At 40.4% G+C, this 27,668-nt stretch overlaps 1 protein-coding gene across 1 annotated transcript; it reads left to right on the forward strand.

The window, feature by feature from the left end:
- nudt14 (nudix (nucleoside diphosphate linked moiety X)-type motif 14) lies at window positions 1-27,609 on the forward strand. The gene is made up of 5 exons (XM_023953149.2): window positions 1-192; window positions 14,091-14,134; window positions 18,130-18,194; window positions 20,422-20,704; window positions 24,500-27,609. Exons 1-5 carry the CDS (start codon window positions 112-114, stop codon window positions 24,747-24,749), a joined length of 723 nt encoding a protein of 240 aa, XP_023808917.1. The 5' UTR covers window positions 1-111; the 3' UTR covers window positions 24,750-27,609.
- The last annotated feature ends 59 nt before the right edge of the window (window positions 27,610-27,668 follow it).

The following is a 27,668-nucleotide window of genomic DNA, read 5'->3' on the forward strand; positions in this document are numbered from 1 at the left end:
CTGTTGTCGCGTCTGTTTGTCAGGTCGCCTCTCGGCTTCCGTAGACGTCGCTCCAGTGTGTGGGGACAGACGAGCATCTCCGAGCCTCCGGTCGAGTTCGAGCTGGAAACTATGGAAGAGATCAACAACGTCGAAGTGGTTCCGTGCACACAGTCCGACTACCTGAAGCCGTTCCGGGTCCATTACAACCAGGTGAGCTGTCCGCGAGGTCACACATCTGCTGAAAGCTGGAAGCTAGCAACCCCCTCACACCCCCCTCCCTCGTCCATGGTGCTGTTAGCTTCCTGTCGTGGAGGCTGGGCTGACCTTAAACACGGACGTCCACAGCGGCGACCTGCGTGGCTCGCGCCATGCAGAGGAGAGCCGGCTGCTGACGGCGGGGTGGGCCTCGCGGCGGCTCAGCGGCGGCGCGTGCGTCTGTGGGAACTGTAGGGCGCGAAGCTAAGCTAGCAGAAGAGATGCTAGGATGTAGGTTCTTCTAGCCGCTTTGCTTCAGTTTGAAGACCTCTGTGGGACTCTGGCGCCCTTCGAGGGACAGAAAGGCTCTCCCCGGTTCAGGTCCAGAGCGTCAACAGCTGAAACCCGCCTGAAACATCAGCTTTACGGTTCACCTTCCCATCATTAGTGATGTGTTTGTTGACATTGATGTTCTGCTTTCAGCACAAGCTGCAAAAACACATGTAAACTTTACACTTAAAAGTGACTAAATTGGGTTTTTGGTACCATTTTTCTTGTAGTTATTATACATATTTAAAATACACTTACTAATATAAAATATATTTTAGATAAACGTTAGGAAATCATTTTTAAATAAGGCCATGCTTGTAAAGAACATGCTTTTGTGGAATGAGGGAAAATGTGGGTCACATGAAAAACGTCTGAAATCTGTTGGTGGTTTACTTTCAAAGTGGTCTTTTATTTATGACGATGCCATTTCGGCCAAAAACCTGTCATTTTCTAGGACATAGTTTCTGCAGAGCGGCAAGGGTTCATCAGAAAATCAGTTGTGGTTAGGACTGCTGGTGCGGAGTAAGCTTCACCTCATTTCCTATGATCCCTTTGATTACATGCTCCCCCACTAGCTTACAGCCCCTCACAGCTCCAACACAACATTAGTGGTTTAATAAAACTAATATCAGAGCTATCCAGCCATACAGTTTAGATCCAGATTCCAGCTCAGACGAGGAAAACAAAAACGTTCAGGGATCTATTGGTCTGACAGTGGATGATCAGAATGGAGCAGAGCAGGAAGCTTGTAGATCACTGACCGTAATCACTGCTACAAGCTTTTTCAAACTGCTTTTTTCCCGTCTGCTCCTAATTCACAGAATGAGGAAATACTCGGAAATGCAATTTTTTAAATACATGTCCTACATCATCAGAAAAATGTTAAAAGGAAATGATCAAAACTCCAAAAACACCATTTTTCATCATAGTGGGTCTTTAAAGGTGACGAAACACTCAGACTTTTTACCATTTCAAGATTTATTACTAAGGTTTGTCTTTGAAAAACAAAAATACCAAAAAATCTAGCTAATTCCAACTTTTCTTTTAAATTCATTTTGGTCAGCCATAATAATAAAACCAAAAAGGAATCTTTGAGACACAATTTAGTCCCAAACTAAAGAAAGACACAGAGAACAAATACATTTAAATGCATATTAAAGATGCACACACAAACTTCCCAAACAGTCAGGAATATCTGTCATCTTTTAGTTTGGTAAAACCACTTTAGCCCATTTTGATTAATTTATTTGATGCATACATCCACAGGACGACTTTTAGCTGCAGCTCCATCATTTATTTAAAATGTGTCTCCTGCGTCTCACCATGGAAACCAAATCAGCTATGGGGATTTTTAAATGTATAAATGTAGAAATAAACACTTTAGTGATGAAATGCATTAATAACATTATCACTAAAACAATACAGCGTAATTTAAATATAGCTTTTTGACTCTTACCAGTGTTTATTTGTCATGTAAAGACGTTAATTTAACTGCCATAGCTAAATGATCCTGCATATTTTAGTTTTATTTAGTTATTGGATTTAAAGCTGTTCTGCATTTGTAGTAATATTTATTTTTACTCTAAAGACACACTCCAAAGAAAATTGTGTTTTTAACATGTCCTTGTAGCATTTTCAGTTATAAACACATTTGAAGGACCTATATAATGCAAAATCAACTCTTTCTCAGCTTTTGAGTGTGTTCTTATGTTAGTTCCTCACTATAAGCAACACCAAAGCGGTATTTTGATCCGCATTTCTGAGTTTCCTCTAAAATCCTGCGATCTGAGCACCAGCCCTATGGTGTCAATTCAGCGCCTAATGCAGGGGTGGGCAAACCTTTTGACTCGTGGGCCACAAAGGGTTCTAAAATTTGATAGAAGGGCCGGACCAGGAATGGATGCGTGGCGGGATTTGGCAATCCACCTCCCCAGAGAAAGAAATATTATGGAATCTGAACAAAAACGTTTCATCTCTGATTGAAAATTCATTCATTTTCTTAACCGTTTTTCCCTTTCGGGGTCACGGGGCTGCCGGAGCCTATCCCGTCCACTTGTGGGCGAAGGCAGGGGACAACCTGGACAGTTCGCCAGTCTGTCGCAGGGTAGAATGTCCACAAACACACACCCATTCACTCTCACACTCACACCTAGGGACAATTTAGAGTTTAACCTATGAAGCATGTTTTTGGACAGTGGGAGGAAGCCGGAGACCCCGGAGAGAACCAACGCATGCACGGGGAGAACATGCAAACTCCACACAGAAAGGTCCCCCATTGATGTAGTTTTTCACTGGGACTCGCTGGGACTTGAACCGGAGGCCTTCTTGCTGTGAGGCAATAGCGCTAACTACTGCTCCACCATGCAGCCTGATTGAAAATGATTATGTATATTTTAAAACCAAACATTTTGGTGTTTTTATCTTAAATCTGTGACTTTTGTTCTCACTTTTAATGCCAGTTGCAGCAATGGCTTGATGTCCTTCACGGAAAGAAGCAAAATTAGAAAAAAATGATGTATTTATGAGCTGTTGGAATGATTAGCTAAACGAAACATTAAAAAAACAACAAATCTTCCAACACAACACCAAAGCATGATAAGTTTCTTCACCTAAACAATAGTTATTTTATTTGTGAAGGGTCATCTATGGGGAGACACCAGAATTACAGGGAAAATAAATCAATAAGAGCTATCAATATATTTGATTTTAGTGTGGCGGGCCAGATTGAAAGGTTTGTCGGGCCGCATGTGGCCCCCGGGCCGTAGTTTGCCCACCCCTGGCCTAATGTATTGCGCATCAAAACCGTAAAACCTCGAAACAAAACCCCAAATCCGCGAATCAAAATGCATAAATTGAGAACCAAAACCCACAATTTGCAACCAAAAGCTATAACCCGAAGCACAATCATATTTCTCAGCTGCCGATTTATTTTCTAACCATTATGAAATCGTCGTTTCGAGTTGCGCTTTTATATTTTTGAGTCGGGCTTTTATTTTTTGTGGATGAACTAAAACCTGTCGAAAAATCAGCGTCATGTCAGTCAAGGGGAGGGGAGGCGGGACATCCCAGACAATCAGTAGCTCATTGGTTACCGAATAAATCCAAGTCTTACGTCAACATACCAGTTTAGTAGGTGAGTTTTTCAAATCTTTTACTTTATTAAACGATCAAACATGTACTTTATGTAACCAGAGGACGCCAGCGCAGTCAGATGAGCTCCACCAGTAGCTGCTAGTGAAAAAAGATGTTAGAAAGTAAGATGTTGCAGGAAAAACTATCGCCATTCATTGTAAACAATGTTCTCCTGTGCTAGCCATGCTAGCTAGCTCAATGCCAGCGGGGTTTCCGGCTCATTTCAGGACTTTTACGGATTTTTACGACAGTGTCAGGATCAGTCATGTCAAATCTGGGAATAATTGCCCGTGAATTGTCACTAGGATTATAAAAATGTTTTTTTCAAGAAGTACATTAATGTATAACCTATAAGGTTTCCAACATTTCATTGATTTGGGGTTTTGATTCGCAATACATTAGGCGCTGAATTGACACCATACAGCCCCTCCAATCCACGGAAACCAGCTGGTCGTTGCATATTGACGGCATAACATGACGAGGTGTAGTTTTACAGTCTAATAGATTATAAATATTCGTACATGTATCCAAGCATTCGGTTACTTGTTACAGCCCTAGTACATTATTTAGGATTTAAACATATTTTATCATGAGACCCTTAAGAATACAATTCAATTTGCATTAACTGTCATCAATACAACATTATAGTCATTCGGTCTCTTTTTTTTTTGTGCTGCATTTAGTGTAATCCAGTGAAAAAGTGGAATAGATCTCAGTTAGGAATCCTATTTTAAGCCTGAACAGAAACAAAAGGAGCAGAAAAAGCAACAAAAGGAGCGTTTTACTTTGAAGGAGCCTCTCCTCCACAGCAGCTGCTGGTCACTCGGTGACGCTCCGACTCCTGAAGTGGATAATGCGACATGGTTTAGGCTCTCTGCATCATCAGCGCTTTGTCTCGTGCCCATCGTTGACTCCGGAAAATCCTCGCTTCTGTCGCCGAACGCTGAATCACAAGTTGCCGTTGACTGCTAAATAATTGGCTTTTTAAAAAAAAAAAAAAATCATAATGGCCTGAATTATTCATCTACAGCTATTTACCTTAATAAGCTTTCAGCAGCAACCCCTTTAATGAAGCGTCATTATAATCCTAAAATTGCATAAATGCTTCATAATCAGCTTGTTGATTCATACCCTTTCATGTGCGTTCAATATAGAAAGGACTGCATGGGTGTAATAAAGGGAATTAGTTTAGCGTGGCTCTTTACTTAAGTGACCCATTTGATGAAAACGTTGATCTGAATAAAAAGATCCAATAGTTTCTGTTCCGCTTCTATTATCTCTTATTTATCACCTCATAGTTTGGTAGACATCTTTTCTTTGGATCAGAACTAGGGTTGGGCGATGTCCCTTAGATTGGCCGTTGACGATGTTTGCTGTCAACCATCGGGATGGACGATGACATCGTCGGGGGGGGGGGGGGGGGGGGGGGTATTTTTACATTTTTCGTTCTTATATAACTGCTATTCGTTTTTTTGCTTTTTTCATTTTATTTCCCAACTAATGACTAATCCGCGATGATCCAGTATAAACTGAGGGAAGTGACTTTAACAAAAAATACTTTAACAACAAAATAGAAAAGAAGTAGTCCGCTCCCGTACTTCACTAGTGAAGTGGACTGGCGGAGCGCGGACTTCCAGCTTTGTGTTTGAGGGAAGGGGGGGGGGTGCTTTGTTACATGAGCGCTATGTGTGGGAGATTTAAGACTGTGATCCGTCCCGCAGCTCTAGGGGTACAAGCAACCAAACTCAGAACCGGGTCTAAAAGTGTGTGTCTGAGCACAGCTCGGATCGTCAGCACACACAGCGGTTTGAGCTTCAAAGCAGAAATGTCGCTCAGTCCTTAGAAAACATTCAAACAATCACGCGGATTTGTGTTTCCAGTCATGTCCCGACTAAATAAAGTCTGATGTTATTCTTACATGTTTACGTGCAGCCAGCAAGCAGCACCACCCAAAGCTAATGTTGTTAGCCCGTGTTAGCATACTGCTAATCCTGGCTCCGTTCAGAAAAAGCACTGACCACACGGATTAAAATTCAAATGATGAGCGAACAGGTGTTTCATAATAACCGTAACATTATTAAAAGCACGTTTAGAAGATCATCTCGTATTTTACCGAGCTGACATGTCAATGTATATAGCCGCTCGGCGCTGTTTAACATTGTTTTGTATTGAATTGTTACATTCAATAAAGTTTGGGGAAAAAAAGCCGCTCGGCGGAATTTATAACCTTCCGGTTTTCAAACCCTACTGCGCATGTGCGAATGATTTATTCCGACGGAAAGTGTGACCTTAGTGAACGTTTTTATATTCTGAAAACATTTTTCTGGGCCCATGTACACGGTTGGATTCTAATCCGACCATTGATTCCATCAAGATACTTTGTACATGTAACCGCGGCTTATGGTGTCGACGCGCAACGTGGCGGGGGCATGGCATCACGATGGTGGTCTCTCCATCGGGATGTCAGTCACCCATCACGATGGACGATGATATCGTCCATCGGCACAACCCTAATCAGAACTTTACGACTTGGAGTTTTCTGCACTGTTTTTGTAATGTAGAAAATACAGTAAAGACAAAAAAGGTTTTAGTTGGAAAAACTGTAACAACGAGAGGTAGAGCGGTCAACCTCTGATGGGAAGATCAGTGTGTATATGTGGGTGTGAATGGTACTGTAAAGGTCTATGAGTATACACCATTTACCAAGTGCTTCTTTATTTGGACCTCATAGGGGATGGAATTTATATTTATTATTTTTTTGTAACATTTTGGGATCACTTGGTTTTTTCCTGAAAGTGTACCTGTTAATCAACTCCAAAGGAGCACCCTTAATCTTGAAGCTCTAAATGAAGGTCTGGTGCTTCCATTTACTATCCGAGGCAACCGAATTATCTCACTAAAGTCCGGCTTTGTGGCCTCTATTGGTCACATGATCTCAAACTTAAGATCCTTTCAGAAAACTCAAAGATGGAGCTCTGAAGATATCGGCTGAAAAGTAGGAGAACAAAAAAGTGGATCTCTGTGCCACTTAGAACAACTCCAACGCACCAGTGATGAAGGACGATGCTGACCAAACGGCGTCAAACATGACACACAAACCACAAAATGTGATTTCTTTATTTATTAAAACTAATGATCTTGATGATGTTTTATCTGAGTGCATGTCAAGTGAGATCAATCCCATTAGAAAACCGAGGGACGTAACAAAGACGCACGGGGGAAACAGGAATCGATTGAAAAGGAAAGTTATTCATCATGACATTGATAAACATACAGATGTTTTAGCAGAAAATATGTGATTTGATAAATGACTCTTACTTCCTGTTCCTCTAATTCGTTTTCTTGTGTTTAAAAAATATGTCAAAAGTCTTTTCAATGTTTTCATAAAAAAAACGTCTAAAATAAAAAAATGGAAAATCACTTTATAATAAAAAATGAACACGTTTCTGAACCACACTCATCTCCTTACTTTCCATGCTTTACAGTATTATGGTAAAGTTGGCCTACATTTTCTACGCCTGAGGACATTTGACATTGATTCCAATTCAGGCTACACCTCTTCTCCACCCACCAGCTCCTTCAGATGCAGCGAAGGCAGCTTCACCAGAGCAACTGTGGATCTGGTGTTACAGCCACCCAAGACATGCAAGGAGGGGAAAAAAAACAAGCCAGTCGTTCAAATATAATCTCAAATGCAAAAGTCTGCAGTGAGATGCAGTAAACATGCAGTGCAGAGTTTTCTAAAGGAGTTCAAACCTGTAACCTCAAAATCGCAGCAGACATGAGGAAACGGCTGACGATCTGACTGCTACATGCCTCTCGGTGTAATTACATTCTCCAGATCCTCTCGTGTAAATGTGCGTGCCCTGCAAAAATGAATCCTGAAGCCCTTTCACTTGTGAAAGCAGCATTCAGGTTAAGGCATGTAGGATTCGTCATGACTGAATTCACCAGGAAAGTGCTGCAAAAGTACTTTTTCTTCTTCCTCAACAACACTACCTTATCTGGTCACAAAAATATGGTGGCAACCAGGTTGTAGCATTGGCTTTGCTAAAGTAGGAACTAATATATCTGGATATCTTACTGCTGATTGTAAACAACAGCTTCCTTGGATACCAAAATGAAAACATTCATTCATTCATTCATTCATTCATTCATTCATTCATTCATTCATTCATTCATTCATTCATTCCTTCATCTTCTAAACCCGTTTTGTCCCTTTTGGGGTCACAGGGCTGCTGGAGCCTATCTTACTTGTGGGCAAAGGCTGGGGACATCCTGGACAGTTTGCCAGTCTGTCACAGGGCCACAATCACACACCCAAGACCACTCACATTCACACCTAGGGACAATTTAGAGTAACCAATGAACCTATGAAGCATGTTTTTGGACGGTGGGAGGAAACCAGAGTCCTGGGAGAAAACCCATGCATTCATGGGGAAATGGAAACAATTTGTTTAAATGTGGACCAGGAACTACGTGCTGATATTTGACTCTTTTTTTAAAAAATTAAATCTGCTATTTTTGGATCAAGGATGTCAAAACACAATGTCTAGTCATTCTGAAAATCAAGTAGTGATCAGATATTTGGTGTACATGTAAATGGACCCAGTTTGGGAGATTTTCAAAATAAAATGAGTGGCAAAAAAACGAGAATGAATCTGTAAGGCTTCTAGTGGTCCCAACTGGTTGATTTGTTTATTTCAAGCAAAAACAAACAAAGGAAAGAAACATAAAAATAATTTTAAAAAAATCCGTATATCTAACCTATTTAAGATATAATTTCTTAAGTTGATTGGTACATCTTGAAAAAAATGTAGGAAAATCAGAGTGTATTGGGGAACGTTTGACCTTTTTTTAAGTTGTGTTTGAAATCAAAATTTGAAGGAGAATTTATTAAATCATGAACTTGACAATTGCAGTTGTTTTATTTTGATGTAGATATCCAGTCCTAAAACACTACTAACACAATTTTTACCAGATTGGGTCTTAAAGTATCCTTGCTCGGGCATTTGCCTTCATTAGAATTATAAATATTTCATTAACACCAGAGCTGCTTGTCATTTGGTTACAGATTTTTTTTAACTTCATTTATCAACCTTTTAAAGCAAGAAAAGAAAAGTCCCACTATCTGTCACACACCTAGGTGTTTTCCGCATTTGACCCCTCCCCTGGGGAGCGGTGAGCTGCAGACACAGCCGCGCTCGAGAACCATTTGGTGGCTTAACCCCCCAATCCAACCCCTTAATGCTGAGTGTCAAGCAGGGAGGCATTGGGTCCCATTTTTAAAGTCTTTGGTATGACTCGGCCTGGGTTTGAACCCACGACCTTCCAGTTACAGGGTGGACACTAACCAAAAGGCCACTGAGCTGGTTTTAAACTATCAGTAAATACGCAGATGACTAAACACTTTACTATACAGCTGTTGGTTGGTCTGTTGACATGCCTTTTTTCCCCCATTATTTTCCATTTGCATGTTCGGTATGCTACCCCTTAATGTAGTGATATGATGGATGGAACATGCAGGTAAATATTTGCTTTAAAGGGTCTTTAATTTGCTCAGCATTGTTGATGCATTTTGCAATATTGTTTTAAAGAGCAATGGAGATCTTTAAGTCATTGTCACCAACTGTCTTCTAGACCAGTGTTTTTCAACCAGTGTGCCGCGGCACACTAGTGTGCCGTGGAAGATGGTCAAGTGTGCCGTGGAAAATTGCCCTAATTAACTGATCTAAAAAACCATCTCCAGGAAATCAGCTTTTTGTTCATCCAAACAGGTCCTGATAAAACACTGAGTAGTTAGGAATATAAAAGATCATAAAATACTTTTTTCTTTGTGTTTAATTGATTCTATTAAAGACATTTTGATAAGAATGACGGCAGCGCGATTTAGCTGCAGCTATAACTGTGTAAGGAAAAGTCCCGCAGCTTTTACTGTCTCCACGACTCCACCAATCATTCTTGAAGGCTTAATCACATGTCCTCAGTCTGACCAATCAGAAGTGTTAAAAGTCTTCACTTCCTTGTTCCAATTTAGCTCATAACTCACTCATTTCCCACAAAAACACCAGCTAAAGCTCGTCTTTAGCGGTGTAGCTTTCCACAGAATCTGGTATCAGACCGTGGAACAAGTGAACAAAACCATGAAGCTCAGAGACGCAAGTCTTTCTGCCGTTTTCTCGCCGTATTTACACTACATCTCCCATGATGCATTGGGACAGCGCCTCAGGGTACATGAGTCGTCCTTGTTACACGGATTGAAACCACAACGGACATACAGTTTGTATGTAACTTAACTTTTATTACATCTTTTAGAAAAAACATCTGCAACTTCCTGCTTTTTCTGCCACAATTATCACAAAAATGCACGTCAGATTGCCGGGGGGGGGGGGGGGGGCTGTAGATCAAAACAGACTATGAGTTTCTGCTTTTTTTTTTTTTTTTTGGGATGCTGGTGTGCCGCGGGATTTTTGTCAAGGTTAAAGTGTGCCGTGGCTCAAAAAAGGTTGAAAAACACTGGTCTAGACTAAGATGATTAAAAACAACTCCGCAGACAGTCTATCTTCTCCTCGAAAGAAAATGAAGAAGATGTGTGAACAAGAATAACGGCGTGTATTTCCAGCAGCTTTGTCCGGTTTTAGATCAACCTGCTCTACATGAACGTGTTGCCACTTTCTATGTCTCTGGAACGTCCTGTCACCGCTTGCAGATGGAGGGTATCCCCTCATTAACTGGGCCACTTGCTGAGAGGAAGGGGCTGGGCGTAGTTTGAGCAACCCAGGGGAGATGGAGAATGATGGTATACATGGACTATGACGGAGGGATTAAGCCACAGAGACCTGGGAAGAAAGAGGGATGTAGGAGAAATCTGGAAATCAATGTGGTCCCACTTGCTTTGAGGATCAGAAACAATGGCCTCTGGAGTGGGCAGATTCTACAGGGAGAAGTGTATGGTCTCAATCATTTAAGTGCTTAAAATGATAGCTATCGCACATTCATGTGCTCACCTCCTGTGGTGAATGCACCATAAAGCTGGCAGCTGCTGCAGGAAGGGGAAGAAAAAAATCAACTACCATCCTCAAATACAATAGCACTCCTAAATCTCGCCATGTGCTCTCCACCTTCTTTTTTCCTGGTTTCAGCTTCAGTCTCTAATTTCTTCAGCCTCAACAAAAGCAGCAGGACGCTACAGCCAGTGACCTAATGGTCAACAGTGTTTTCACAAAGACAAAGGCTTCTGCAGCTGCATAAACTCACTGACTGTTTGGTCTTTTAAATATTGGTCTTTTAAATATGCTTAGTATGTGTAGAACCTCGGATCACAACTTACATTCAAGACAGGATCAGATTTTCACAAGGATCGAAACGGACAAATAAAAAAAAGTTATGTCTTGCCTTTAAAAATGTCATAAGACTTTGGGAGCTGCAATTTGACTCAAAGGTGTATCTATGGTGATATATCTAAGGCAACCATGCATTTTTTTTCATGTCTGTTGCTTATTGATATGGGTTGCAAAAATAAAAATTCACAATTAAAATTCGTTTTTCAAACTTTCTCGGCAGCTTATTATGATTCCCAGGTTAACTTGGTTAAATTCCTAGCTTGCTAACGCTGATATGCAACACTTTACAGTAGTAACGTGTTTACACAAATAACATGATTCCAATGGAGAAAAGCAGCTTTGCGCTAACAGCACATCAGAATTCGTTGGGAGTATATTAATTGCGTAAATGTTAGAAGAGTGACAGACAGTAGTTCAGAGCATTTGTTATTTCCTGTCACCGAGGAAAGCTCTACACTAAGTAGTGAAGGCATTCAAACACAACTATGGTTGTTACTCCTCAGGGACATACTTTTGAATTTCTGAGGTAACCAGGAAACAGCACTGACCTACTTTGGCCAAACAGTCTGTGTTCGCACAAGTTAAAATAACAAAAAGGAAGTTGTCTTTTGAGAGAGAAAAAGAAACATCTTGTACTAGGGCTGCACGATATGAGGAAAACTTGCGATATGCGATATTAGTGATCAATATTGCGATAACGATAAATTTGCGGTAAATAAACAAATAGAAAAATAAACAAAAACATCATTCCCATTTCATTGCAACAGTTTAAAAATTATACTCCAAATGACCCTCATCGACATGGGGGACAAACGTCAGGGTGGCTAACCCTGGTCCTCAAGAGCCTCAACCCTGTCTGTTTTCCAATTCTACCTAGACTGCTCGATAATGATAACCAAAATCAGGTGTGTTCAGTCAATCAGGATGTGAAATCACTTGAGTCAGCCAATCAACAGCAAGCTGGTTAAGGAGAGCTGGAAAACAGGCAGGGTTGAGGCTCTTCAGGACCAGGGTTAACATAATAGGCCTCCATCTGATTGGTCAACAATGGGAAGGCGTCCATCTGATTGGTCAAAGCATAAAGGGATTTATTTGATTCGTTAAATGCTTCAAGCTGCTAGAAGATTGTTTTAACACATTTTGGGTTTGCGATTTATTGCGATATTCGCCGTCTTTTGCGATATGCATATTGCAGAGCTGGATATTGCGATAACGATAAATTTGCGGTATATTGTGCAGGCCTATCTTGTACTAACAGGATACTTTATCTTCGGGTATCCGTGAGTTTACAAGACCTATTGAATGCACGTTGATTTAAACCGCTCCGAAACTTTAAAACTATCCCAACAACAGTTGAGTTGAAACAGCCATGTGGCTTTTAGGCCATACTTTCAGCAGACTTTAGAATCTTTCCCCCTTTTAGAGATTCGATTGGTTGCTGCGATCACTCATTCACTTTTCGGGGATAGGAGCTTTATTCAGTTCCAGAGGTGGACCACTGCACCGTTGTCCGGACTCCAGTATGGTACGGTTGTGCTGTAAAAACCAAACTTGTCTGAGTTTGCTATGGATGGCCACCCGGTGACGACAACTGACCCATAGACCACCTGGAAGTTTGGATTACAAAATTGTATATATGTATAAGGGAGCCTATCCTGCCTGGAGTTACGACAAAAAGACCAGACAAACATACATAATCCCTTGTTGGTGAAGACATGACACACAGCTAACAGACGAAGTAAACACTACCACCTACTGTACGGCTGTGCTGAATGGAGCATTTTAAGTTCAGTCGTGGTCAGCGCGTTCCTGCACTGGGTTGAGTACAGATGATTTGCTAGGAGTTGGCCCAAATGTAATTATATAAAGGGTGGTTGTGGTGCAGAGGTAGAGTGGTTGACTTTTAGTTGGAAGATCGCAGGTTTGGTTCCCTCCTTGCCTGCCCCTCTTTTGGAAGTGTCCTTGAGCAATACACTGATGGTGGTCACAGGTTGGCGTTAGTGTGTGAAAATGTGTTTGAGGATGACCGATTGTGAAGTGCCACGGGCCTTAATGCAGGTTAAGAAAAAAACTGCTGTATAGTGAGACACCATTTACCTGTTTTGTCTCTCATAAACAAAAATAGATCAAAATGTTGGTTTCCAAGAAAAATTGTAAACTTTACATTGTAGCAACACAAAATTGCTACAAAATTAAATTATTTTCACGGTTCAAACCTCCTTGCAATAAAATTTAATGAACTCATGTCTTTGTGTTCTACGACTTTAGCACTTGCAAGTTGTCATTCTTTGTTTGAAAAAAAGCTTTTTAACTGCAGTAGGAAGAATCGGTTCCTTCACAAACTTGTTGAATGAGGGCAGCTCATCTGTTGCTACGGCAACAAGAGCAAACTTGTTCTCTTCATTGTTTGGCCTCACTTTCACCTTCGTGCCTCGCAGCAACAATTATAAGCTGCGTGCTCTCTCTCTGACTTGGTGTTGGTCCAATAAATAAGGGCTTGTCAAGCGATGGGAGCTTGTGGTGTCAGGTAGCAAGAAATATGCAGTTTGTGTGAAAACCGCTCAAGTGGGTGAGGAACTCTTGTGCCTTCAAGTTCACGTTAATCATACTTGCCCTTTTTGGCCTGACCCCTTCAAGCTGTCGTTTTAGGTCCTTTTACAGGATCTTGAGAAATGTTCAAGACCTGCAACCTTCTCAGCACGGCAAAGCTGGACTTCAATTTTCTGAACTCGTAGCTTGACTTTGATGTCTTTGTGTTTGAGCAGACGTCAAGTTTGAGAGCAGCTCTTTGGAAATTTACTGAAGGGAGTGTTCAGCTTTTGATGTGATGATGTGTGACCACAGGGCATTAAAACATTACAGTAGCTTATGTCACTTAAGTTGAATGACAGGGAGACGTGCTTTAGCATTTAGTCATCGGAAACCCCTCCCTGCAAGCTCAAGACGGGGAAAGTTAGCCGTGGGATGATTTATCTATGTACAATAAAAACACAATGGAGAAAAAAGTGTATCCACAGCTTTTCTGTTCTCGCAGGAAATGTAAACAAAATAAGAAAATGACATTTTGAAATGCCTCAATGATTTAAAACGCCGTCTTCTTCTTTACAGAATGGCACAAAGAAGACCTGGGACTTCATGAGAACCCATGACAGGTAAACCCTCAAATTTTCACTTTCATTTATACGTTAAGATCAAATGTCTGCAGATTTTGTATAAAAACCAAAACCAGCTCCCTGTGTGAGTAGCACATATCTGTGGAAGTCAGCCAGGAAGAATCCCTCAAACAAGCATGCTCATGTCCCAAGAGATTTAGCAATCCAAGCAGCTTGTCCGGGGGGTATTTGAATCTCAGAGCTCGGAAAAAGAGGATGAATCTGGTCTTCTGAGGTCCTGGCCTTGATTTATCTGTCTGTGATCATGTAATGCATGAGATGCAATCTTCAGGGATCGTTTTTCAATCAAGACAGCCCAAATGCTTGGGCATGGACAACAAGAGAAAGACGGACGTGCTGTGCTTTACAATTCTTAGCAGGATAGTTAACTTTATCAGTTTTACCAGTTTTGAACGTTGGGAACAACACTTTTTACTTATTACTTAAAAGCTGTTTTGATGAACTTGCATTCATCCGATCACATTTCAATGAGTTGCTGAAGAGAATTCTGTTAAGGAAACTACAAGTTAGCTTTTAGGGAGACGTCACAGCAGCGCCAGGCGCGTAACGAGACACAGAAAAGCATGTATGAAGTGTTTTTAGCGGTGTTAAAATAAACGAGTAAACGGTTGGACTTTTCTTCTGTTTGATAACTCGACAATCATTCATCTGTTGCTTCATTTCTACTCCGTTTACGTCGGCTACGGTGGCCGTTTTGGTTCAGTTGTTCCGCTCAGAGGACGGATTGTATTCAGACTGAGGAATCTCAGAGTGAACCGAAGCTCAGTCAGATTAGAAATGAACCGAGACCACCTCCAAAGATGGATCAGAGAGCGGCCTTTCCTGGTCTGGGACCGTACAAACATCTAGGGAACTGCAAGACACGCCTGTGCTCCACCATAAGAAGCAGCCACTCCTTTCCATGACTCTCAATGGGCCCAGACAACCCAAAAACCCACAGCACCTGTACGGGTGACTAAGGCTTAGACTTTGACCAAATATAGATACCTTACTCAACCAATATAATAGATGTCATGCAGCCTTTTTTGGTTTTATAAGAACTTGTCATCGCTTTTTAGTGGAACAAATCAAAGCAAAATCAAATTGTCCTGATCAATAGATATATGCGTTAACTCTGATTGTTTGACCAAAATTATCTGTGATAATCCAAATGTTCATCCACTCCTCTAACTCCTCTTTCCTTAAAATTCAAGCATCAACCAACATTTTTGTCTTGACATGTCTGCTGTTTTTCCATCTGTAAAATTTCAGTGTAAGTTAAGTATTAGAGCCTTTTTAACCTCTCCTGGTTTAACCATTAGGACTGTCTTTTTTTTTTTCTTTCCCGCCCGCCAGCGGGAAACAGAAGAAGAACAAAAATGTTGTGTAAGAGCTGTGCAAGTCCTGGACCTGCCGCAGAGACAGCTCCCATGCCCGAAGCCTCCACGTGCCACTTGTAGTGTAAATTCTCCACAGGATCTAAGTCGTGCCTGTCCAGCATCCTGTCCATACTTGCTGAACTCAAGTGAAACTCCTCCACCAGAGGCTTTTATCATCCGTCCCTCTTTGACTTCGATTTGTAGCAGTGCTGCGCTCAGATTATTGGTATTAGAAGGTTTCGCAACCACTTCCCCCTCGTGTGTGTAATCAGAGAATATTTCAAAAATGTGTAGATCCGATGAAACAAACGAGTAAAAGTGATCTACTCAGTATGTGTTAGGGAAACAAGATGGTGAATCAATGGGGAAAATAGTTTTCTTTTTTTAAATCAGGACTCAAGCATTAGATAGTTGACTTGCTGAAAAACAATACACATGATCAAACTAGAATTTTAGAAACAAACGAGTTTAATTTTATACTCTGCAAACATGCAAACTTGGAACTACTAAACATTCACGTACGGTGTAAACAAATGATTTTACTTCTGTCAAACCTAAATAGAAGCATCGCAGATCCCTGAAATCTGTCAACCTAGATTAAATTGAAGCATTTCCTTCAACTTTCAAATTTAGAAAAATGTACAAAAAAGCATTATAATGAAGAAAAAAATCACATATTAAATCGTACTGAAGTATAAGTCACACTTTTAGGAGAATGTTTTTAACAAAATACTGGAACAAGAACAGACATTTATCCTGAACCATCATGAATATCTGCACGCTTCCCTACAGTAACACACTGATGCTTATTTAGCTTCATGAAACATCAGAGGAGTCTAGTAGAATAACGCAACATATGAGCAATTATTCAGGTAACCATAAATAACATGCTAACCAGACAACTTAGCTCTTCATAACACTTTAAATCACTGAATTCATTCTTCTGTGATGACATCTGCAGTGTTAGAGTCTAAGATGTCTGGCCTCTAATCCTTGAGGCTTTTAAAATTCTAAACCAAACTGACAAATTTAAACATTTTAATCAGAATTGAGGTGAGAGCCTCTTGGAATGAAGTCAAAATGTCTTCAACTTAAAAGTCCAGAGGACTTTTAAAAACCATATGCTGCTTTGGAACTATCCTTAATTCTTCAAATCTAACCTTTTTTCTACTTTTAAAGAATAATTAACATTAGCCAAAGAGGACCGGGCTGAAGCTTCACAAGGATAAAATTCATCCAGAAACAAAACGGAATTATCAGGATGATAAATATGCCACAAACATAAAAGCCAAATAATTAACCAAATACATATTTATATATACACATACATACTGTACATATACACATACACAAGGGCATACATGCTTGCTAATACATAATGAAACTTCAATAGTATCAACCAATTATTTGACATTTTACTGTGACCCAAATTTTAATTACAGTATTAACTCATTTAAGATCTTTATTCAAATAATCTCAAAGTTTAGTTCCAAAAACAGATGCCCATCTCCATTTTAAAATAGTTTTTACTCTGCATGATTCAAACATAAAATTACCTCTCAATTGACAATATTTCGCTTTTTCTTTTTTAAATGACTGCACTTTGGAGGGTAAGCTACTTTTTAAGGGATAAAGCCAAACTTCCAGTGTCCTTCCGTGCACAATATCCATATGCATTGACATTTTTCAACAGTGCATTTGTAGATTGAATACATCTTTACTGATGTATAATCCTAAAGCTGTTAGTTTTTACAGTAACCAATAACGGCTTTGTTCCACCATGAGAAAAGGTTTTCCTCAAACCGGACGTCAGAGTGTTTCCCTTTGGTCTAAAGCGCCCTCTGACCATGAAAATGTTTTCTATATCTCAATATATTGTTGGTGCAGCACCATAAATAAGGTCCCTGTTGGATGGAAACTAAAAGTAATTAATCTTAGTGAATGTAACGGTTGGACTAACTTCTGGAGCTTTGGTTTCTAAAACTTTATGAACTATGACTCAACTGTGGGATACTAAACCCTCCATTATTACATCCCAATGTCGCGACCAATGCTACCTGTTTCTGAACATGCTAAACGAACAGTTGAGAGTGCACGTTGAGGTGAAGTGATGGGAGCTGCAGCTGTGGTCATGGGAAAGACGGGGCAGGGCTTCCTGCCGCCGCAGACATATCCGCTTTCCCAACACAAAGCCGGGTCTCCAGTCTCCACCGTCTGCCACTCACACACCAGCCGAGGACCGTCTGCAGCCCCCTCTGACCTTCCTTCTGGTTGTACTTCCTGCCGAGGGAATGCTCATCAGCTATGTGACCTCCTGAACTCTAGATTTTGGCTCCTAAATTAGAAAAACATATTTTTTTCCTGTTTTATTTTTAGACGATTACAAAGGAAACGCTTGAGATAAATTTGGTAAGACACTGCAGTCTTATTGGATAATGATTACAAGATAAGGGCATAGAGAGGGTAGATAAAGAGTAATTAAGCCTGAATGGGTTTTGTTCCTTTAACATGAGAGGAATAGAATGAAAGCTGTAAGAATGCCTCTGTTCCATTGTTTTCTGATCACAGTGTTCACTGAAACCTCTACCTAAACCTTTTTTTTCCCACTTTCTGCAGTGTATCAGTGCTGATCTTCAACACCACCTCACATTGTTTTGTCCTCGTCAAGCAGTTTCGTCCTGGTATGGCCTCTTTCTACCCTTATGCTGCGTTCAAACCAAATGCTAATTCGGGAGGGAACCAGTGTCAATGTTAAATCAATGTACAGTGTGGTGTGAGTGTCGGGCACGATTCTCTAGAGCAGTGTTTTTCAACCGGTGTGACGCGGCTCACAAGTCTGCCATGAGATATGGTCAGGTGTGCCGTGGGAAATTACCCATTTTCACTGATCTAAAAACATTTATCATCTCCAGGAAATCAGCTCTTTGTTCATCCAAACAGGCCCTGATAAAACACAGAGTAGTTAGGAATATGAAAGATCAAAAATACTTTTTTCTTTGTGTTTATTTGATTCTATTAAAGACACTTTAAGAATGATGGTACCCCGATTCAGCCACAGCTTCGGCTCCTTCCTTCCCGTCCCGCCCCTTTAACTGTCTTTAACCGTCTCTGTCAATTATTCTTGGAAGGCCTAATCATACATCATCAGTCTGACCAATCAGAAGTGGTTAAAGTCTTCACTTCCTTGTTCTGATTTAGCTCATAAAGTCTCTCAGTTCCAACAAAATACCAGCTAAAGCTCGTCTTCAGCGGTGTAGCTTTCCATAGAATCCGGTGTCAGACCGTGGAACAAGTGAACAAAACAATGAAGCTCAGAGACACCAGTCTGTCTGGCATCGGCGTGAGTTTTTGGACTACATCTCCCATGATACATCGGGTTAAAGTGACAGCATCTCAGCGTAAAGTAAGTCTTCCCTGTTAAACGTCTTGAAACCACAACGAACACACAAACAGTTTTTACATCTTCTTGATGGAATCAGAGGTCAACAGTTTAGTTCTCCTTAAAGGTTTGTGTTTATTAACAGCCAAACATCCCAGAGTTTGATCCAAGTCATCTTTCTAACTGAAACACTTTTCTATTATTGTCTGGATAATTTTAGATGTTAAATTTAAGAAGAAGTAATAACAACATTTAAGAAACAGGATTAAGGTGAAGTGGCCAACAGACACAATTAAACTAAATTGAAACAATGTAATCATCTAAAAAGAAATAAAAAAAATGTTTTGTTAAAGTTTTCAAAGACTTCATCTTTGATTAAGACAAGAGAAAAACTAATAAAACTTCAACATGTTCACTTTTTTTGTAGCTACAGAAAACATAAATATGTTAGTTTTTTTGTGAAAAATGTATCAAACATATTGTGATCATATTGTTCAAAAATTACAGTTGCTTTTGCACCAACGTTGAAATAAATATAAAAAAAATAAATCACTATTTAGGAAGAATATGTTTGTTTTTTTGCGAGGTTACATACAATTCCATGTTAATAAACTGGAGGAAAAAACAACTACCAGGGTAAAATTTCAAATAATTTAGTTGAAAATTATTACGGAAAACAAACTTTTATTACAACATTTAGAAAAAACAGCTGCAACTTCCAGCTTTTTTCTGCCACAATTATCACAAAAACGCATGTAAGATTGCAGATCAATACAGACTATGAGTTTCTCCTTCTTTAATTACTTGGATGCTGGTGTGCCGCGGGATTTCTGTCAAGGATAGTGTGCCTTGGCTCAAAAAAGGTTGAAAACCACTGCTCTAGCTCAGCAGCTCGTCATATATTCTCAAGTTCGTTTTTTCAGAGTTCAAATATCTGAACTTTAGTGACTATCTGTCACGTCAACCAATGAGGATCTCAGCTTTGTGATGTGTTTATGATGGGATCAGCAACATGCAGTAAAAGCTGATCCTTCCAAACTTTATGATACTTTTTTTTATTTGTATTAAGACAATAATAAAAAGTTCTTCCAATTGTGTTTTCATTTTTTCCCTCCTCGGACTGATTCGGGACAGCGAATCATCAAACTGGGACACAGAGAGACGGAAGTACTGCTGAAAGCAGCCGTCATTCAGCTGCAGCTCCTGCAGTAGACGGTGAAACTCACCGTGCTGGGAGAATCTTTGGATGATGTCACGATGACGTGATCACTGATGCTTTGTAGAACTCTTTAAATTAAATAGATCTGATCTCTCAACATCATCCATCTCTTTCAGAATGTAGCAATGAGTCTATAAAATAAGGGTTAGCAGTAGCTCCTCCCAAACACGAGTTCGTATTTGGTCAGACAGACGCTTAGAAGTGACTTGGATGTGTGAGTGCAGCATAAGAAAGCAGGAGATCTGTTTAGACATCCGTCTTATTACCGATCTGTGTGTTTACGCACTTTTCGCCGATTGTCCTCTTCCAGCTGTATACATGTGTGAATGGGAGAAGGCCAAGAAGCAGCCAAACGAGAAGACTGAAGAGGGAGGGGCAGCCGAAGCTGCCGAGGCCGCCACCGCCGCCGAGTCTCAGGAGGGCGAGAGCTCCTCTCAGGGCCCCCCGTTCTCCGCAGGGGTCACCTATGAACTCTGTGCTGGCCTGGTTGACAAACCCGGCCTCTCGCTAGAGGAGATCGCCCGGCAGGAGGTGCTGGAGGAGTGTGGCTACGATGTGCCGGCTTCCAAGCTGAAGAGGATTACTTCTTACAGGTAAGCCTGGAAGTTTGGATCCTGCTGATAAATGTTTACACGTTGACTTTTATTTTGGGGCTTTTGTGTTTGACACATCCTTCTAGTTGCTAGGCTGAATACAAAAAGTCCAAATGTTACCACTTTTATGATGTTACTATGGAAACAGCCCAGCTGAACTGAGTTGCTATCATTATAGAGATACAAGGTCATGAAAACAAAACATTCCTCCTTTCAAGACATGGGTAAAAAATATCTTGTTGAACATGGTGCCTGACTCAAAGAGGCATAAGATGCTCTTCTGACCCTCGGCCTGCTGTGAACTGAAGGGTGACCACACAGGCTCATCTGTTGGTTGGTTTAGCCTGCTAATATGGCTACCTTAAGACAGAAAACTGGGTTAAAACAGCTGTTTCCTGTGAAACTTCTACCAAGATGGCTGTTTGTTGGCCCAAAAACTCACCCTCAAAACTCACACTTGCTTTGTCAGATGGATACAAAGTCACATGTCAATCCCAACTCATCCCCAAGTCATTTAAGAGGTAAAGGCCCCCAAAAATGGCTACACTTGTTTATCAGCTGTCGATGTGAAAGGATTATGTTCTCGATCTGGATCTTTTACCGTCATGTTTGCTGACATTTTAAATCGGCATTGGATTTAACAACCTGCATGGACTTTTAGTGCTAAAAAATCTGTCCAAACGTAAACTACAAAGCTGCACCACATGATGGATTGTTGGAGCATTATTGGTTCTGTAGTCAGCAGCCTGGTGGAGTAAAATGCCACTTATTGCAACATAATGTTGCAGAAAAAGTGAGAGTATTGTTTTGTATTTGGTGTTACAATTGAATAATGTTGAGGGTTCTTGTCATTAAAGTTTGATTTTTGTCATGTTGGTCTCTGTAAAGGCTGATCATTGCTGAGACAAGAAAGCATGAAGACCAAGACAATTTACTAAAAAACTTCCCTTCATCCCCACTGTGTCTTTGCCCCTCTAGACATTCTGGGTATTGTTGTCAAACCTCCCTCTGACGGTTTAGTTTCACTAAGGCTTTGTCCGATTTCCCACCCTAACCCCTACATAGTGCACTAAATAGTGCCTTCGCCATTGTAGTGCCGTCTGAATCCACAATTCCAAAATCCAGTGCCCTAGAAATTTCCCAGAAGTCTCTGTAAAAACCCAGTGTGCATCGATGCTCACGAGATTTGCAAATATAGACCACAATGCATTGCGTCGGAACAATTTTTGCCAAAAATATGTATTTAAATGTATTTTTTTAATAAACATTCAACATTTTTATCTACAGAAAAGAGAGGACTCGTAAATACTTGTGGCCAACGGTCATATTTATTAGATTTTAACTTTGTGAAATTGATGAACGTCATATCAGCTGTTTAAAAAAAAGAAATAGCAGTGAGCATGGTTTTTAAAATTCAGGGCTCTACAAAGTGCAGCACTATATCGTTTTTTAGTAGTTAGGGGTCAGGGTGGGAATTCCGACACAACCTTGGTCCTTGGCCTCACGGTCCTAAACAATTGGTACTTTTGAGTCGATCTAACTTGCATACTGTGCTTTCTCTGTGTAAAAACTATGGAGTCAGTCAAAATAATCTGACCCTTTTACTTTTTTCTGCTTGAAAAGTAAAAGCAAAACGTAGGAATAAAATCCAAGGCCAAATTGCTTGGTTGCCTTAAGTTGCAGATCCTAAAAGTAAAATGTAGCTTTTGAAACTATTTCTTTAAGGAGGAGTAAACGAACAGGAGCTTCGATGAAACATTTAGTCTGAGTTTAAATAACCCCACAATGCTGGTGCACCGAGTAACATCTCTGCTTTGTTCTTGGGAAGGAGAAAATATGACAAAAAGAGAATAAAAATCTACTTTCTATCTTAATCTCATTGAATGCTTTTCTATTTTATTTTTTTACTTTAAGCTAGAAAAAGCTTCAGGAAAGACATTTATCTCTGTCAGCTTGTTATTAGCTACCTGGAGCTTGAGGGAGCAGCTGAATGAACCGCAGGCAGCAGCTGCTGGATGACCACCACCGACTCTCATAAGTGTGCTTCTCGATTGGCCTGGCTCATCTCCTGCGGCGCTGCTGATATTGTCTGATATTGGCCATTGTTTTGTGTGGGCCCCATCCATTGTGCTGACAGGTAACCCTCATGACACCTATGAGGGTGTTTCTGACAGAAACCCTTCATGTAGCAAGGTGACGTGCAGCAGCCTGAGGGTGACGCCGCTTCAAGTAACACGACACGGTTTTCTGTCAACAGTTGAAGCGAAATCTTCTGTATTTTGCAGATCAGAGTGGAGTCCCGTATTGCCCTCAGATCATGCATCACCCTGAGTTAATGTGCAGAGATTGCAGATTTTGATTGTATCACAATAGGATTTGGAAGTCTGTGCTTAAATTTAGTTTCCTAAATTCGTATTAACCCTTAGTAGTTTCTGCACGCACCGGAGGGTTTGCCAGTCACATGAACAATGACGGAGGAACGACACAGACTCGCCATTTGTTTAGTTTTCCTTCAAATTTGACGTTAAAGTTTTAAAAATACAATAAAATATAAAATACAAAAATTGTCATACAATAAATCTGTGGAACACTGTATATTGTGCAGTAGAGGTTCATGCTTTTTTTGTACTTTACACATTTTTTGTCCTCATCTTTGCTCTTTTGATCTTTGTTCTACAACACCAAAACACAAGTTTTTGTGATTTTTGCAGATAAAAAAAGACTTAGAATTGAGTTTGTTTTTGCACATTTTCAGGTTTACGGTGGATTTATTATGTAACATTTTGAAAACAAAAACCCTAAATAAAGACAGTGGGGTTGTACTTAAAGGATGGATATCAAGATTCCCACATAACATGTTTAAGGGTAAATTATTGGAGCAAATTGTAAAGTGATGAAGGCTCAAGAAGGCCCCAGACTACTAGAACTGCAGTTATGGAAGCTGTATGATCCTAAAGCTCAACTTGTTAAGTTGTGACTAATTTGACCCGGTTTCATCCAAACAAGAGAAAATCAGACCTTTAAAACATTTACCAACACAGCCAAACACTTGAGAACTGTTGATACAAAACCAAAAAACGTTTGTCCAAGTTATGGCAAAAGGCTTTGCAGAAATTAGACCCCCCCCCACATGAAGGGCCTTTTAAAGAGAAATGGGATGAAGATGCATGTTATGTCCTTCAGGAAGCTGACATTACAAATCATTCAAAGGGCTTTTCCCACAAAACTCAAAGGCAAAAGCCACCCCGCGTTCGCAGCAGCTCAGTACAACTTACATTAGCTTTGCAGACACTTCACCACACATTTGCCACACACACAACAATCCTACGTTCCTTTTTTAACTGTGAGACACGCTTGCACTCCCCCTTAAAGACACAGTCGGTTCTCTATGACCCTTCACAGGCCCGGACAACCCAAAAAGCTGTAGCACTCCTACGGGTGAATGAAGTTTTAAATGTTAATACTATTTATGGCACTTGTAGCTATGGAAAATATCAAGTTTGCTTTTAGGAAAATGTATGAAAATCAGTAAATATGTTTATTACCCTGAGGCATGCAATATTTGTCTTTATTGAGGTTGACATTTGTGTTGTGTACAATAGAAACACACTTAAAAACCACCTGTGTTTTGGTAAAAGGTGACTTGAGTGGTGATGAAGACAGAAGGCATGCTGGGAGAGGTTGAAAACGCTCTATAAACAATACACAGTATCTGTTTTTTATGTCAAATGTAAAGGCAACTTTCCCAGGTTTGTGTAAATCACAGCACTCCACATTCTTTTTGCACCCCTGCAGGTCAGGCGTGGGTGTAACAGGCTCCAAACAGACCATGTTTTACGCCGAAGTCTCCGATGACAACTGTGTGAGTGCCGGGGGCGGCGAGCCGCACGAGGGGGAGTTTATCGAGGTGGTCAAGATCCCGCTGCACGAGGCCATGCTATTCGCCTATAACGAGCGGATCCCCAAAACCATGGGTGTTATTTTTAGCTTCATCTGGTTCCACAACAACATGGCCCCAAAATACAAGATCTCCACCAACGTTTAACCAATTGCTACCATTCATGTCTTTCAGCTGAAATCAAATCTGGTTCACACCCCACGCTCAGCCCTCTTCATCCCAAATTGCCTTTTTTGCCATTTGGTACACAATGAGCCCTTCCGTCTAGTACTTTTCTTAATATTTTACACAAAAACAAATCAACTGTAAGCACTTTTTATTATTTTACTTGTATTTATCGTCCACTTCACTGCATTTAACGTAAAACTTCAACTGCATGATCCTGGCCATCAACCATGTTTAGCTGGGAGAAAGACTTCTGTCTGGACCATGAAATGATATCAACATCAATCTTTTTCTCAGAATTCTAGATTTATTTATTGTGGATGAACAGGAGGAGTGCCATTTGTAAGATTAATATTTATCCAATCAAAAATGACCCGATTATGCACAGCTAGTACACACAACATGGTTGCTGTTGGCGAGGTGACTCCATGTCAACAGCGCAAAGCTTTCCAAGTGGGGAGATCTTTGGAGGCCAGCACATGACGTTTGGTTGATCATTCTGTATGAAACTCCACTGTGAATACGAGCTTTGACCTGAGTGGAGGATGTCACTGTGAGTCGTCACGAGTGGGACTTCATAAAGTGCCATACTGAGATTCCTATTTAGGGTTACAACGGCAGACTTGACTCCACCAGAAGATAGGGGCCAAAGCAAGTTGGTAAACCCAGATGTACTGCTCAAGCTGTGTCCTCATGGCACCCTCGCCACAATAACAAGTGTATGGATAGCAAAAAAAAGTCAAAAAACACAACCTCTGCTGCTGACACAAGCTTTAAAATTCAAGCCAAACACGTTTGTGTCATTTACTGTTATGTCAATGATGTTGGGATGGAAAGTGTAAACAGTGGCTTCTGCTGAATTGGAAAATTAATTGACGCATGTATTTATGAAAATAATTTGTTATAATAGACCTGTCACGTTAATTAAATGCTGACTTTCAAAAATAAAACAAATTTAAAATCTATTATTATTTAAGTGGAAGCAGTATTCAACTCCTGTTGTTATCATTAAAGCATTGTTTTTGCCTCCTAGCTTCAGGAGGTTGACTGGGTGATAAAATGAGTGTTTGGGCTCATTGGTGCCCAACACTGTTTACAGCTTTAACTGAGCTCCTTTAAATATATGCAACTGGCCAGTTCATAATATGTTAGAATAAACGTTATACTTAAAGCTGTATTTTCTAAGTTTCACCATTAGAAAACACTACGTACAAGCTCTATTCAATACCAACCTTAGGACATTTTAAGGATTCATACCAGACAAGCAGGAACTAAAGGAGACTGACAAAGACATCTTTTCTGTGACAAATCATCCAGAGATGCAAAAATGATGATGCACAGTTGTTTGTTATGATTAATATGTTCATGTTTAATCAACTGTCATGCCCTGAAAAGAACCCCCACCACAAAGTCAAAGCACAATCTTGAATAGGAGCACCCAGAGCCCCACGCTTTATGCATTTTTCTGTTACATGGCCCTCCTGGCTGTTGTTTGTCGTACTGCATAGCTGTGATGTTTGAAGTAAGCTCAAACGGTTGCTGTTCCCTCAGTAGGCATCTTTTTGGAAAGTCCACTCTTACCCTTTTTTGAAATTTAAGGCAGGTTTAACCATATGTCGACGATGCTCTGTTTACTCAAATTACCACAGTTTAAAGAAACAGGGCTACTTAAATAAAGTGAGTCGGGGCCATAAAATCTACCATTGTTGTGTTTTAGTAAAATCAAGATATTTCATTTCCTTGTTTTATTTCCAAATCTTTTGGGTTCAGTTTGTCTGGGATTCCAATGCAACCAAGATGTAAGACTAACGTCCAGTCTAAGGCGGGTTTAAAATCAAAGTTAACAAGTTAAGCTAGTTCAACAGATAAACCCAGGGTAGCACAATGAAGTGGGCTTTTATTTAAAGTATATTTGTTTTGTAGTTCAGTTTGTCCGAAGAAGCCTAAGTCACAACAAAAGGAAACCCCCTCAAAAACTCTTATTTAAATTCTGTATCCGATCTACCGTCATGTGGCCACATTTTTACGACCCTCATCATAGAACCTAATATTCACATTTAATGAGATGGTTGAAGTATTGTTGAGTTAAATCCTCACTCAGCCCTTAAACGACTTTACAGGGACTATTTCTTAATAGCAATCAAGTTTGTTTGTCTCAGTGTTGCCCCTCTTTCAAAGATTACGCCATATTCATATAAAGCATATGTAGAAGGCTTGATGCTACATAAGCTCATGAACTTTGTTGTATCTTAATTCTCTCACTACTTCGTGCGATATATGGGGCATACATCATTTTGTCGAGGTGTCCAAATCTTCTTCTTTCACTTTCGGCTTCTCCCATCAGGGGTCGCCACAGCGAACAAGTCGCATGGTAAATTTGGCAATGTTTTACGCCGGATGCCCTTCCTGACGCAACCTTCTCTAACCGGGCTTGGAACCGGCAGAGGTAGAGAAGGGAACAGGGAGCAGCCTGGAGTCGAACCCGGGTTTCACGGACGGAAGGCGCCGCAAACCAGCACGAGTTAAACTGGCTCACACGAGCTAAACTGGCTCGTGGTCGAGGTGTCCAAATCTACAGTCAGAAAATCAAGTGCCCTAGAAATATCCCAGAAGTCTCTTCAAAAACCTGATGTGCAATGATGCTTACAAGAATGGCCAATATAGACCACAATGGGTTGGCTTTGAACAATTTTTCATTTGATGAACTTATGTAAATACATATATTTTTCATCCTAAGAACACAGTGGATTCATTAACAATCTTTATAAAATGTTTAAATTTATTAAATGTGATACTTTGGAAAATGGGCAAAGTCATATTTAGCGCTTCAAAAAAAAAGAAAGATAAGTAGTTGGCACATGTTCAAATTGCCTTAAAATGCAGGCCACTACATAGTCTCCC

This window comes from Oryzias latipes, chromosome 24 (assembly GCF_053564925.1).
Source record: "Oryzias latipes strain Hd-rR chromosome 24, Olatipes_Hd-rR_3.1".
NCBI classification, from domain to species: Eukaryota; Metazoa; Chordata; class Actinopteri; order Beloniformes; family Adrianichthyidae; genus Oryzias; species Oryzias latipes.

Coding starts and splice junctions, on each gene's coding strand:
- nudt14 (XM_023953149.2), top strand. CDS start 112: ATGGAAGAGATCAACAACGTCGAAGTGGTTCCGTGCACACAGTCCGAC. Junction 14,135..18,129: donor TTCATGAGAACCCATGACAG/GTAAACCCTCAA, acceptor CACTTTCTGCAG/TGTATCAGTGCTGATCTTCA. Junction 20,705..24,499: donor AAGAGGATTACTTCTTACAG/GTAAGCCTGGAA, acceptor GCACCCCTGCAG/GTCAGGCGTGGGTGTAACAG.